The sequence below is a fragment of the Schistocerca piceifrons genome, chromosome 2 (genome assembly GCF_021461385.2).
Source record: "Schistocerca piceifrons isolate TAMUIC-IGC-003096 chromosome 2, iqSchPice1.1, whole genome shotgun sequence".
Taxonomy (NCBI): Eukaryota; Metazoa; Arthropoda; class Insecta; order Orthoptera; family Acrididae; genus Schistocerca; species Schistocerca piceifrons.
The window spans coordinates 291,123,005-291,138,602 of record NC_060139.1 but is presented as its reverse complement, the minus strand read 5'-3'; the positions used below and the strand labels follow the sequence as shown (position 1 = coordinate 291,138,602).

At 43.3% G+C, this 15,598-nt stretch overlaps 1 protein-coding gene across 1 annotated transcript in view; it reads left to right on the top strand.

Annotated features, from left to right (window-relative positions):
- Positions 1 to 15,598, top strand: part of LOC124776910 (juvenile hormone esterase-like) — a 130,140-nt gene that overhangs the window by 31,676 nt on the left and 82,866 nt on the right. Inside the window, exons 2-3 of the mRNA XM_047252120.1 lie at positions 12,423 to 12,551; positions 14,599 to 14,758. Of these exons, the coding sequence (XP_047108076.1) occupies positions 12,423 to 12,551; positions 14,599 to 14,758 (289 nt within the window). The remainder of the gene's footprint in view (positions 1 to 12,422; positions 12,552 to 14,598; positions 14,759 to 15,598) is intronic.

Below are 15,598 nucleotides of genomic sequence, written 5' to 3'. Positions count from 1 at the left end.
TTCTTGGTGTCATTAGTTTGGTTTTCTTCTTCTTTTGCTGCTGGTGCGTAGTCACTACTTGCGCAGCAGGTCCGGCCAGTGTGTGGTTGGTCGCCAGTGGACTTGGTTCCCAAGTCCACTAACGAGTTGGTTGTCGGCTTCCTTCATTGCCGCATAGAAACTTGCCGCTTATTGCCGGAAGCGCTGTTTAAGCGACGGTATTCCGGTGAGTTTGAGCAATTCCCTCGTGGGGAAACCACATGGTAGGTGCAGTGCAAGCCTGAGGGCTTTGTTCTGCATGGTCTGGAGCAACTCCCACTTGCAGCTCGATTTCCATCATTCGGCAAATTTCTATATGGCATCGACCTAGCGTTGTTACGCTATCCAGTCGCATTAGTGTCACCACCTGTCAAAAGGCTGAATAACGATCTTTTGTAGCACGGGCTGCTGCAAGATGTGCAGTAAGAGAGTCAGTGAGGTTGTGGAAGCTACCGACAGAGGTGTGGACCCATACCAGCTCCAGTGCCGTGGTCAGCTGCTAGGTTTCTCGGTTGAGGGACCATGTTGCAAACAGTCCAATTGAGATGGTCCCATGGATTATCAATTGGGTTTAAACCTGGGAAGTTTGGTGACCAGGGAAATACGGTAAAGTCATCCTGGCGCTCTTCAAACCACGCCCGTACACTGCTGCGATCTGTATGACACGTTACATCGTCCTGTTGGTAGATGCCATCGTGCCAAAACCAATTGTATGCGCAGATTGACGTGGTTCCCAAGGATATATGCGTATTTGTGTTGATCAATCATCACTTGCAGCACGATGATATCACCCAGGGAATGCACTACAGCCTGAACCTTTCCGACGATTGTTGCAGGATGTTTGCTTTGAGATGTTTCACGCTGTATGTGCCAGCAGGCATCAGTCCGATGGAGCATAAAACGTGATTCATCTGAAAAGGCCGCCTGTCGCCCCTCAGTGGACGTCCAATTGCGGTATTGGCGTGCAGATTCCAGCCTTCGTCATCCGATAACATTAGTCAACTTGGGGGTACATGAATCAGGCCCATTCACAACAGGAACGTTCACTGAATGGTCCTTGAGGAGACACTGTTGACAGTCCTAGGATCATTTGGGAGGTCAGTTGCTTAACGATTGCTCTATTCGCCTGTACACATCTCTGTAGCCATCATTCACCCCCCCCCCCCCCCCGTCATCTACAGTGTGTGGTGCAGCACAGCTGTGTTGATGCCATTTTCAGTTAGCGCCATTTTGTGATTCATGGGATAGTTTGACCACAGCCGTATTCGAACAGTTTATAAACCTAGCCTGAAAGCCAATGATAACGTCCGTTTGGACACCAGATACACTACGTGTTAAAAAGTATTTGGACATACCCAAAAACATACGTTTTTCATATTAGGTACATTGTGCTGCCACCTACTTTCAGGTACTCCATATCAGCGACCTCACTAGTCGTTAAACATCGTGAGAGAACAGAATGGGGTGCTCTGTGGAACTCACAGACTTCGAACTTGGTCAGGTGATTGGGTGTCACTTGTGTCATACGTCTGTATGGGAGATTTCTGCCGAGACTGCCGACAGTTGAAGAGGGCCGTAATGTGTATTAGACAGACATTTATCCAGACCATCGCACAGAGATTCCAAACTGCATCAGGTTCCACAGCAAGTACTACGACAGTTAGGTGGGAAGTGCGAAAACTTGGATTTCATGGTCGAGCAGCTGCTCACAAGCCACACATCATGTCAGTAAATTCCAAACAATGCCTTGCTTGGTGTAAGGAGCATAAACATTGGACGATTGAACAGTGGAAAAACGTTGTGTGGAGTGTAGAATCATGATACACAATGTGGCGATCCGATGGCAGGGTGTGGGTATGGCGAAGCCTCATTTGCCAGTGGTTGTAGTGGCAACAGTAAAATTCGGAAGCAGTGGTGTTACGGTGTGGTCGTGTTCTTCATGGAGGGGGCTTGCACTCCTTGTTGTTTTGCGTGGCACTGTCACAGTACAGGCTTACATTCGTGTTTTAAGCACCTTCTTACTTCCCACTGTTGAAGAGCAATTTGGGGGTTGGTGATTGCACCTTTCAACATGATCGAGCACCTGTTCATAATGAACGGGCTGTGGCGGAGTGGTTACACGACAATAACATCCCTGTAATGGACTGGCCTACACAGCGTCCTGATCTGAATATTATAGAACGCCTTTGGGATGTTTTGGAACGCCAACTTCATGTCAGGCCTCACCGACCGACATTGATAGCGCTTCTCAGTGCAGTACTCCATGAAAAATGGGCTGCGATTCCCCAAGAAACCTTACAGCACCTGATTAAAAGTATGCCTGCGAGAGTGGAAGCTGTCATCAAGGCTAAGGGTGGGCCAACACCATATTGAATTCCAGCCTTACTGATGGAGGCGCCACGTACTTTAAGTCATTTTCAGCCAGGTGTCCGGATACTTTGGATCACATAATGTAAATCACTCTGTTTTCACATTATGACAGCTAGTGCGCTGTTTTTCTGCGTCCCCCAGACACGTTTTATATACCCTCTACTGCTAGTGCTGCCAACTGCCATCTGCGAGTGGTTATTACGCGTTGACGAGGAACATACGCCATGATCATGTTTATGTGACTGACCCGTATATTTTAACTGGGAAAATAAGGAAGTGCATATATGGGCAACATAGTTGTACCATTACAGGCTCACATAACATGTTACCCCACAAGCAGCTACGTGTTATTTACTCTTATACGTTGTTGTCAATGATATGAATCAGTCGCTGTTGCCAGTATTTCTTTCGTTTTTTGTACCTTTGTCGAATTCTTGAGAATTTTCTAAAGAAGATAAGCGTTTAACATCCTGTCGACGACGTTATTAGAAACAGAGTAAGCTCGGATCGGACAAGGATACCAACCATGTCTGTTTGAAAGAAGCCATTCTGGCATTTACCCTGAGCGATTTTGCATGACCACAGAAACCTCAAATCTGGGAATTTGAGCCGTCGTCCTCCTGAAAGATGATTAAATTTGTAGATATTTCTGGGTCTGCAGGGTGCGAAAATTAGTACACAGAGCTGCCAGCTCTGGTAGCAGCAATAGGTCACACCCCCTTGGGCATCAAGCCAAACTGATCGCAGATACTCTGCGGCAGAGATCGTCAGATGTAGAAAGTAGTGAATGGTCGCATACTAGTGTTTGGTAACCCACGACCAGATGTTTTTCACCAGGCGTGACACCTGTGGAACGTCCTAGCCAGAGCATAAGGCGATTACTATCTGTACCAGTGTGTAGTTGATGAAAGATAACATCATGGGCCACAACCACAGCCTCAAACTTATCAGAAACGTAACGGTTGCTGTACATATCACCAGCTAACAGAAACCAGAGATGATCATGTTGTGTACCCAATGGCACTTGATACCATCACGCAAGGTACTGGGAAGAGGATAACGAATGCAATCTGGTGAAGTTAGTCCTCGTGAACATGGATAATCCTTTTCCTTCATGATACTGTTCACAGAACAGGGAATGGTCTGACTGATGTGGATTCTAGTGTGGGTGCAGACAAGTCCAGTCCCCTCAGTCTAGGTAAGTGACATATCTGTATGACCCTGCACAGCCGAGCAAACAATATGTCCATCCTCTCATGAGCTATTCACACTGTGCGATTGCCATCCTACATGATGTTAGGTATGCTCCTCTTGAAGCCATTAATTCCATATTCACATGAGAGGCATGGGATACTGACTACTGCGAACAGCAATTTCAAGCAACCAGAGAGTGCAGTGCGGATAGGCCACAATCCAGCCTCTGTAGAATTCAGCCATATACTGGTGGACACCTCTGCTTCTTATATGATGCATAATTCCATATTCTTGCAAAAAAATTACTTTCAAATGTGATTTCTGACTGAGAAACCCTCGTGTTAGCTTTCCTTATAATGGGCGATCACGAAGTTTCTGTTTGAGGGCATTGCTGCAGTAGACATGTAATGTAGCTTGATTCCAATCTGGGTATATAAACAATGACATTTAGACAAGTGATTAGTATAGCATTTATGTTTTTCAAAGTGTGTGCGGTAAACGCAGAAACATGAACTATGGTGACGTTATTACTAAATGTGTCAAGACAAGTGAACTGTTATTCTTATCCTGGCTGTCAAAGAACAAACAATGGTACACATCCAGCTGAGGATGAAGATTGTGTATGGGGCAGCATGTGAGGATGAAGATTGTGTATGGGGCAGCATGTCTATCAGAAAACCACTGTTGTGGAATGGTGTGCCAAGGGGCTCTACTGCTGTATGATACTGCACATCCCCATATTGCAAATATCATAACGTAGAAGTTATGCCATCTCAAGTGGGAGACACTTGAACACCTGCTCTATAGTTCTGATCTCTCCCTAAGTGTATACCAAACCTCCTGTCCCTTACAAAAGGCCTTGAAAGGTCGAAGATTCCTGTGTGATGAGGATGTTCAATAGGCAGATATGGATTTCTTCACACAGGAGAACATGGTGTTTGACCAAACACGTATCTTCAACCTGTTGCATCTGTGGCATGGTTACCTCAGTGCTCATGGCATTTTTGTCTGACTGGTATACCGATTCTGGACTGTAGGGCATTTGAACTTTTTGATCGCATCTTATAGATGATGATGTGCCTACCTGTCCGGTATGGTTACACTGAAATGCTTATCATTTGCACTTCATGTGAATTTGGCATTTGTTGTATACCACCTTCCTCATGTTCCAATTTTAATGGTAAGTAGTGAATAAGCACAATAAAGCCAGTCTGTGCAATAGTAAATGTCTGTTGAGCCAAAATCAGCTGCTGGATAACATTCAATACTGTGTCGCAGCAGCTAATGCATGATACAAGGGTAAATCAAATGTAAGACCCAACTAAACTCAATTTGATCATCCTCTTTACAGTTTGGACCTATCATCTCGCGATTTTCATTTGTTTGGGCAACGATTTGAAGATGAAAAGGGTGTGGAGGAATTTATATGCAACTGGCTCCTGGTGCATCCAGCTTCATTCTATGATGCTGGAATAAAAAATCCTTCCTTCTTGCTGAGAGAAATGTATTTCTGAAAGAGGAAACTGTGTAGAAAAGTAAATTATATTTCCCTTTTATTTTTCAATAACTATTTTTTTTAGAAAATAAAATCTTGTTTGTATTTGATTTGCCCTCATTACATGCTTGTATCCTCCTTGAAATCCTGACCACAGTGTGGTCTAGACATTGATTCTCAAGCCTGTCCCACCCTTTGATGGTGGCCCACCTGAGGTTGTCCGCAATGAGTTTGCTGCTGCACATGCAGTACGATGTGCCAGAGCCACATGCTGAACATGATGGTCTTCCCTCTTGGTAGTGCTACATGGCCATCTGGAGTTCAGTCTTCTCGTGACCATGCTTTCTCGTGACCGCAGTTGCCAGCATTCATGTACAGTGGCTACATTCCTGCCAATCTTTCTGCAATATCACAGAAGGAGCATCAAGCTTCTCTACCATACACTACATTGATCAAACTCAGTTAGGTGTTGATAATGGCATCTTTGTTGCCCTAAAGGCATTCTTGACTAATGTCAACTTACCATCCCCAGTCTCAAACTAACATTCACATCTGTTACAGAGTATATTTAAAACAAACATGATTTACATCGTCATAGTGGTACTACAAGGGCCACACTTATGTGACTGGCACAAAATTTGAACAGACATCAACTTCCACTTATGTGCACATCTCCTTCCTTGTGCTGCAATTTTTTCTCCATCGGTGCATACTGTGAAAAGTAATGGTCCTATAACTCTTTTCGTATGCACCACTTTTATTTTATGTCTGAAGATTCCTCTCTATTGAGAACACCATGCTGTGTTCTGTTTTCTAGAAACTCTTCAACTAAGTCACACAGCTGGTCTGATATTCTGTGTGCTAGTATTTTGTGCAGAACTATATACTGTCTTGTATACTTTCCTATCAGAATTCATTAAGAAAGTCTCTATGAAAATCATCATTGTCTTACACTCTATAACACACCATTCTTAACAAAATGTGATGATTATCTAACACCAACTTCTGCGTGCAAGGAGTCTGCCTCAGAAAATTAAGTATCACAATGTTATTTCCATATCTGAGATGCTGAGTCACAGAGAGGCACAACGAAAAGACTGCCACAAATAAAGCTTTCAGCCCATAAGGCCTTCGTCAAAAATGGATGACAGACAGACCGACACTCACTCACACACACACACACACACACACTCACACACACACACACACACACACACACACACACACACACACACACACACACACACAAATGCAACTCACATACACATGACTGCAGTCTCAGGCAACTGTAGCCACACCACAAGCAGCAGCACCAGTGCATGATGGGAGTGGCAACTGGGTGGGGGTAAGGAGTAGGCTGGGGTGAAGAGTGGGAGGGATAGTAGGGTATGGGTGGCAGTCACTCCAGTGCCGCTGGGGAGCACACAGGGACACGCGGCTGCTACAGTCGCAGTTTGAATCCTGCCTCGGGCATGGATGTGTGTGATGTCCTTAGGTTAGTTGGGTTTAACCAGTTGTACATCTAGTGGACTGATGACCTCAGATGTTAAGTCCCTTAGGGCTTAGAGCCATTTGAACCATTTGAATACAGGGACAAGTTGGAGAGGATAGGGCAGCTATGTGCAGTCGGGAGGTTAGTTGGAGGGTAGGGAAGAATTGGCAGGGGTGTGGGGGGGGGGGGGGGGAGTAGCAGAAAAGGATAATTAAAAAGACTGGGTGCAATGGTGGAGTGAGGGCTGTATAGTGCTGCTGGAATGGGAACAGGGAGGCTGGATGGGCGAGGACAATGAATAACGAAGGTTGAAGCCAGAATGGTTACTGGAACATAGGATATACTGCGGGGAGAGTTCCCACTTGCACAATTCAGAAAAGCCAGTGTTGGTTGGTAGGATCCATATGGTGCAGGCTGTGAAGCAGTAATTTAAATTAAGAATGTTGTGTTGGGCAGTGTGCTCAGCAACCAGATGGTCCATTTGTTTCTAGGCAACAGTTTGTCAGTGACCATTCATGTGAACAGACAGCTTGTTGATTGTCATGCCCACATAGAATGCAGCACATGTTTGTAGCTTAGCATGCAGATCATGTGACTGGCTTCACAGGTAGCCCTGCCTTTGAAGGGATAGGTGATGTTTGTGACTGGAGTAGGTGGTGATGGGAGGATGTATGGGACAGGTCTTACATGTAGATCTGTTACAGGGGTATGAGCCATGAGGTAAGGGGTTGGGAGCAGGGGTTGTGTAGGGATGGACAAGTATATTGTGTAGCTTTGGTGGATGGCAGAATACCACTGTGGGAGGGGTGGGAAGGATAGTAGGTGGGAACGTGCTCTATCTCTAATGATCTCATGGCTGCAGTCCATATTTTCTGAATTACAAATGTGACAAGATGGAGATGTGTGATTATCCAATATTGAAACATGACTTCTGTGTAATGCAAGGTGCCTACCAGAGAAAATTAAGTATCAAGACATTATTTCCACATGTATAAAATGTTTGTTGGTATCTGTATGTAGAGAGTACCTTGCCTCCAAAGGACACTCAGTGAGGAAGGAGTCTTAATTAGGCAGCATGTTGCAACCGGCTGGTGGACCCTGAGAAGCTGGGGTGCTAGTGGTGGAGGAGGGGTGGGGTGGCAGTGCACATGTGCACTCTCCATCTTCCTTGGTCACTGCAACTTATTCACTCCTTCCCACAACTCCTGATGGTACAGCATGGGTGGATTGCAAAAATAAATAAATCTGTGATAGAGGCTAGTAGTGAAGTTTTATGCATGATCTGTAGTTTATTTGTTCTGCCAATAATGTGACTGTTCAGTGGCAAGTGTGTAACCTTATTCCTATGGAGGTCAGTTGGTTTATCTTCCCCCCACAGTGTAAATCGGTAACATATGTAATACTGATATGTACACAGGGGTCACAAGCCATGTGTAGGTAGCTGGCTTTCTTGTCAGAATCAGTGTAATTGTGGAATCTATTGGGCCAGCTATTTAGCAATACACATTTATAGCATAATTTAGTGGTAATTATTAAACTTGGGATCAGTGTAACTAGTTTGGTAAGTCAGTTAAACTCAGTCTTAATTATTAGACACAGTAATTGTGTAGTAATAAGTAGGATAAGGTCTCATCTTAGTTTTTTTCTTACTGTTCTGTCTGTAAATGCCACTGTGGTGTCAAAACACTTGTTATGGAGAAATATAATGACCGTAGCTTTCCCCCTATTTATAAGTTAACCAACTTGTCTAGAGAATTGGAGGGAAGGGATGTTTGATAGTGACATCACAGTCTGCCATCTGGACCATTAACTTTTACTGGGATGTCACAGTCCACCATCCTGAATAAATTTGGCAACCGTGTAGGCTGCCCTAGCTTTTCCCACCATTTTTACACCACCCAAAAAGGGGGAGGGTGTGACCTTGACATTGGTGTAGATCTGGCTTCAATACCAAGTATGACAGCAGTGGTACAGTTCCTTTACTTATACAATGACAGTTTGATGCTGCGGCAGTAAGAACTATGAGAAGTCTGTAAATGTTCAAAGGAGGACAACAGAGTTTCCTGTAATTATCCAGCAGCTGAAGATTAGATGGGTAGATCACATAACTAATGAGGAGGTACTGAATAGGATTGGGGAGAAGAGAAGTTTGTGGCACAACTTGACTAGAAGAAGGGACCAGTTGGTAGGACATGTTCCGAGGCACCAACGGATCACAAATTTAGCATTGGAGGGCAGTGTGGAGGGTAAAAATCATAGAGGGAGACCAAGAGATGAATACACCAAGCAGTTTCAGAAGGATGTAGGTTGCAGTAGGTACTGGGAGATGAAGAAGCTTGCACAGGATAGAGTAGCTTGGAGAGCTGCATCAAACTAGTCTCAGGACTGAAGACCACAACAACAACATCCAGCAACAGTTATTATCTTGATTTTTTCTGCCTGTTAAAGAAGAACAAGCTCTGTAGAATTTGTCTCTAGTAGTAGCAATGATTGATAGTAAGTATTTTCTGTGTGTTAGTCTATAAAGGGGAACAACCACTGTCTCGCACATGTCTCCTATTGTGAATGATTATGTATAGTCACAGTGAGCAATATTCAATATTTTATGTGTGTCAGAATACAGGAAGATACAATTACTGACTTTTAATTGTCTCCCATTGTGGTTAAAGTATTTGACTGTGTACTGTCAGAACAAGTTACAAGCACAGTGCTCATTTCTGACAGCATAAGATAGAACTCAGGGATCGGGAGCTGCTCGGCCATTCCAAAATCACCTGTTCTAAGCATCGTGAAAGACTTTCTCCTTCTCACTCTGTTAAAGGGAGCTTGGAGCTGAGCCCACTTTCAATGATCTGATTGCACCACACAGGTTACACCTTTGCCCCTGTGCCAGGATGTAAAACACCTCACTCATGGTTATGCATTTTAACAAGTGTTGTACTCTCAAAAGTGACTGTATTAGAGGAAAACACTATGTTAGAGAAAGGGTGCTGCCACAGTGAATGGAATAGTTAGCTGCTCCATATGACTTGGATGCCATCAGACATGATACTGACTTTTGAAGTGACCATTCAGTGCAGGACTGGCAAAGTTCATAGCATGATTGCATTTCATCATAGCCAGGTCATGGGTGTTCAGTGTGTGGAGCACTACAGCTACAGTATTGTGGCAGATCTAGAGGTCACTGCCTATGACCATGTTTCACAGCATTGCACAGACAAATTGCAGCTCACAGGATCACTTACTAATTCAATGTTAAATTTCACCAACAGTGAGCAGCCATGCTATCCAGAACTACAACCTCACCAATGTATGCTGAAACCACTATCCCATGCATGTACCTCTGTATACTACACATCACATGACACTGAGTTTAGTATGCATATAATAACACTACTAATAGATGTGCAAAGGGTGTAAAAAGCTCATGCACACTCATGAACCCTGGTCCATACTGATGGCTCTTTGCAAGTTCCACATTTGGTGATATGTACTTGCTCAAGAGGTATAGTTCAGGGAGCTGATGGAGGTATTCTCAGTGGGTACATGCTTTGATGGGTGATAGTACTGATGATCCTGAACAAAAACCTTCTAATAAACAAATGCCCTTTTCTTAACTGTCTCCATGTAAACCAATGAAAACAGCTAGGAATGGGAAAGGTGTAGGTGATTGTAAATTAAGATACTGTTATGTTATAGTTTGTTTAATTGTGTACATTTCCTCACAGAAGATGTTCAAACAGACCACCGTCAACTTCAATGTGTGTTGCTGCTCTTGTAGACAGGTGTTGTGTCACCAATCCAAGCTCACTTTTGCATTGCTTTATCTGCGCACAAGCATGTAAAATATGAGTGAAGAGTTCCTCTGTCGTGTCCACTCTGTGCTTGTAGATGTCACTCTTCAGCCACCCCCACAAACAGTAATCCATTGTGGTAAGATCGAGTGACCTTGGTGACCAATCCAATGACCAGGATATGTTGTGTTGAGATACTGTGTCACTGGCCATATGGAATGTGTAGGAGCTCCGTCATGCTGAAAGTACAGACGAGCTCTATTGCCAAATGGATATCCTCCACATATTCTGGTAACACGTTTTGAAGAAACTCAAGATATCGTGTCCCAGTAAGATGGTTATCTAAAACAACTGGACCAATGAGTTGGTCATCGGTAATACTGCACCACATGTTGACTGAGAAATGTCATTGAAAATTTGTTGCCACAGTAGTGTGCACACTTTCATTTGCCCATACATGAGAGTTGCGCATGTTGTTGATCCATTGTGGGTAAATGTTGACTTATCAGTGAACAAAATACATGGAAATAATTGCTCATTGGCAATGATCCATTGACAAAATTCTTGCTGGGCAGCAGCATCTCCTTCATGCAGATGCTGTACATTCTGCCGATGAAAGGGCTACAGACCGTGCTCATGTACTGTACCAATCATGTTTGTGGAATATCAAGTTGGGCAGCTATTCTTCTAGAACTAGTAGTAGTGTTGCATTCCACTACTTGAAGAATGTTTGAATGTTTTCAACTTCATTAAGAGTTTGTTGCACGGAATGTTCAGAGACAACATTTATGTTGACAAGCATATCACGCTCACGCAATTCATGAAACGCCCTGCTAAACACTCTGCTATCTAGCACCCAGTGATTCAGAAATTGTTGTTGGTATTTTCACACAGCAGCTCTGGAATTCCCATTGGACAAACCATAGACAAACCCCATGTCTGCATACACTGCATGTGTGAGGATCCGTGGCATTTTCACTACACATAACTGTATTCATTGTTCACCTAACAACACTGTAGTACCGTGTACTATGACAAGCACTGTCGGACTGAGACTTGAGGTAAACAAGTGCACTATGCACAAGTGAACTGCTTACCGACATGGTTAGTAAGGATGACACTACACGTTTCCCATTCCTAGTTGTTTTCATTGGTTTACCTAGAAACGGTTAAGAAAAGGGCATATGTTTTGTAGGAGTTTTTTGTTCAGAATCACCACTAGTGTCACCTCTCAAAGCATGTACCTTTCTTCCTGACTCACCTTGTACATGTCTTGCTCACAGCAAGACTTACATCGTCATTCTACCTTAAATAACTCTGGATGGCTTCCTCAATATTTGAAACATATGTCTGGTTCTAAAACAGGTGAGGATTCATGATGTGGTGTCCAGCTAATTCCCACCCATAAGATTTTGTCTCCCCTCAATCCCAAAACAGGTGGCTCCCTCTTGTCCTGCCCTTCCTTTCTAATCATCCCCAACCCATTCCTTTCTCGTCCTTGAGGAAGGGACTAATAGTTCTGAAAGCTAGGATAATGTCATGTTTTTTGTGTGTGCCTATCTGTAGTACTGATATTGTACCCCCTGAAGATGAATGTTGTTCAGCAATTTTGGCTCATTATTTTAAAGTTTTTCCATCTTGTATTCTCCACTACATGTTAATAACATCAGAAATTTCTTCCTCAGTAATTAGGTATTTCAGATGGTCTCCTAAAAAGAATGCACAAGGATTAAGCTCTAGCACTCAAGCTAATTACACTACAGCACTACATAGCATCCATGGCAAATACTTCTGTAAGGAAAAACTGTGTGTGTGTGTGTGTGTGTGTGTGTGTGTGTGTGTGTGTGTGTGTGTGTGTGTGTGGGAGGGGGGGTGTGCATGCACACATGTATTTGTGCATGTGCATGCAATCTCACTCTGAAGAAGGATTTGTTTGAATCTTCTTTATGTTCCTAACAATGATTCAATACATTTACTTTTTATTTGGTTGTTATCTTTACTTCTTAATTACTTGGCTTGATATAAGACCAATTATGAAAGCAGAGCTTTGATTTTACAGCCTCCATCACCTCCACAGCCTTGGAATGATATTATAAATGCTACAGAAGATGGAGCATGGTGCCCAAATGCAGAGAGTGCAAATGGTACCTCAGAGGACTGCCTGTTTCTCAATGTGTATACAACCAAAGTAAGTAAAAAAAACTTCTAATTAACTCCAAACTGTTTTATTGTGGTTTCAGGAAACAGTCATACAAACTTTCAGTAACTTCTGTAACTATCTGATGTATTTTGCATTAAATATAGCATATGTTAATTTTTCTCTTTCTTATATAACTTCTGCAATAGTTTAGCAGAAATGTGTGTTGCAACATATCATCAATTATACAATGCATACAATACCCAGTTATGAAGGAAGTGTTTGATTATCACAACAGTATGTACTGAGTTGTCAGGATGGGTGTCTAAACTGTAACTTCTCAGCCATCAGCACATGCTGTAGTTAGAGTAGTAAAATCATACCAGAATAGATTCACATAACTCTTACAATTTCCATATGTACAAAAGAGAGTCATTAACTTGATACTTACATATACAAACAACAGCTTTAGTACTAATAATATTCACACATAAAGCATATTTTTGCTAAAAATAACATATTTGGCTTTAAAAGCATACAATCAATAGCATAATAAAACATGTCACCCCTGACTTCCAAAGAGTTTAATTAAGTAATCTTAAAATAGAATAGTAAGCGTCATGCCATATGTGTCAGAAAAATCTAAATGTATATACATTATTATGTATCATAAGATATCAAAGCATGTTTTTATACAAGATGGGCAGAATAAAACTGGCATAGTAAATATTTCATGCACCATAAGATAGGCATCCCAACTTACATCTTCCACCCCAAGATGTAGATGGCAGTATGACCCATGCCCATCATAAGACTGATTTTGCCTGGTGGTGTTGTGGGCACATGACATGGCAAGGACAATATTTGAGCAGAGCAGAGACAAGTGGGGAACCATTCTAGAGATGCTATGGACCAGAAATGGAGAAATCTGTTGGCTTAAGTGACTCTGACATGGGGCAGAGTGTTACAGCCCAGTACTTGGGAATGGCCATCTTGGAAACATTGTAGTTAGTCAGCTGTCCATGTACTACTGTCATGAGCATCTATAGAAAGTGGCTGAGGGTGACGAAACCACGACTAGGTGACAATAAGTTGACTGTCCACATTTCATCATCACGGAATGTGGAGGATGGAAGATTGTCTGCCTTGTATACAAGGCAATCTGTGACAGTTCTGACAACAATGTTTCAATACACACTGTTTAGTGCACATTGTCAAACTTGGGGTTCTGCCGTAGACAACCCCTATCTCTTTGCATTTTGACCCAGTGACATAATCAATTACAATTTGCATGGAATCATCAAGACTGGACCGCGGACCAATGGAAATGTGCACCTGGTCAGATGATCCACGTTTATAGTCACACCAGGTCATGGTCACATACAGATGTGCTGTCATCCAGATAAAAGGTTGCCTCAAAACATCAAAATATACACTGTGCAGTGGACACAGGGCAGAGGGAATAGTAATATTCTATGGAGGAGGGGGGGGGGGGGGGAGGTGTTTAACTGGGCCTCCGTGGACCTGTGGTAGTAATTGAAGGTACCATGAGAGCTGAGGACTACACGAATATTTTGTGAACCATCTGCATACCTCCATGCTTGATGTCTTCCTGACAGCAATGGCATCTTCAAGCAGGATAACTGTCCATATCATAATGCAAGAATCAAACTACAGGAGTGTGAGGAGCGTGATAGTGAACTCATGTTGATGCCCTGGCCACCAAATTCACCTGATGTGGACCCAAGGGAACACATTACAGAGTTATTTGGTGCCAACTTCACACCCACAAACCATCAGTCCATAATTTTTTTGGTCTTGTGTGAGCTGTGAATAGACATCTGGTGCTATATACCTCCAGAAACCCACACTGGAATTGTCAAATCCATGCCATGTGGGTTTAAGCAGATAGTTATAATACTATATTTTGGCGTCCGTAGCGGTCGCGCGGATCCAGACTGAAGCACCTAGAACCGCTCAGCCACACCGGCCGGCAGAGTCCATATCATGATGGGATTTATGGAAGTTATTGTTTGAGTGCAAATTCTGCCACTGACTAAGAAACACCATTAATAAATTCTCTTCTAAACCATTTCAGCTGCCTGAAGGCAGACAAAATACTGGGATACCTGTGCTGATCTTCTTCCACCCTGGAGCTTTCTACAGCATGAGAGGGAGCAGTGACCTGTTTGGCCCTCAGTACCTCATGGATGAGGATATTGTTCTAGTCACTGTCAACTACAGGCTTGGTGCTCTAGGTATGTACATTTAATATGTGGTCATTTTAGGTTTCATCTCATTTTTTTCCACATTTAGACCCAAGTACAGCAAGTATTGTAGTAGTAATACCTTTGTAACATAAATTGCACATACATAAAATAAGTGAAAAGAACCACTTGCCTATAGCAGACTGATGAGTGGCACATAGGGTCACATTATGGAAAACAGTATTCACTGGTTTTCAAGCTGTGGCTCATTTTATAGTAGAAAGTACACACATCATTCACACAGACAAACAAACACATACTGCTGCAGCTGTAGAGACATTGATTATTGATTACTGAAAGCAGTTACCTGGGCTGATGAATGTGGGATGTGGTAGGGAAGGATGCACAAGACAAGGAAGGGATAGCAGGGCAATGGAAGGCAGGAGGATGAAACACAGATGACTCAGCAGCTGCACAAGGTGAAAGACGTACTGAGGGGGTAGAGCATATAAGTGATATAAAAAAAGTTGGAGAGGGGGAAAAGAGAGGGAGAGAGAGAGGGAGGGAGGGAGGGAGTGAGGAAGGGAGGAGGGAGGGAGAGAGGGAGGGAGGGAAAGAGATAGATAGATAGAGAGAGAGAGAGAGAGAGAGAGAGAGAGAGAGAGAGAGAGAGAGAGAGAGAGAGACAGACAGACACACAGACAGACAGACAGTCAGAGAGGGGGGAGGGGAGGGGAGGGAGGGATAGGGTCCACATGGCATGGGGTGGACTGGGGGAGGGGGAGGAGGGGAGGACACAATGGGAGAAAGCAGTACACAATCTGGAAGAAGGGTAAGGAATGGTGTGGACAACAATGGAAGATAAAGGGGAATAGGTAAGGTGAGGCACGG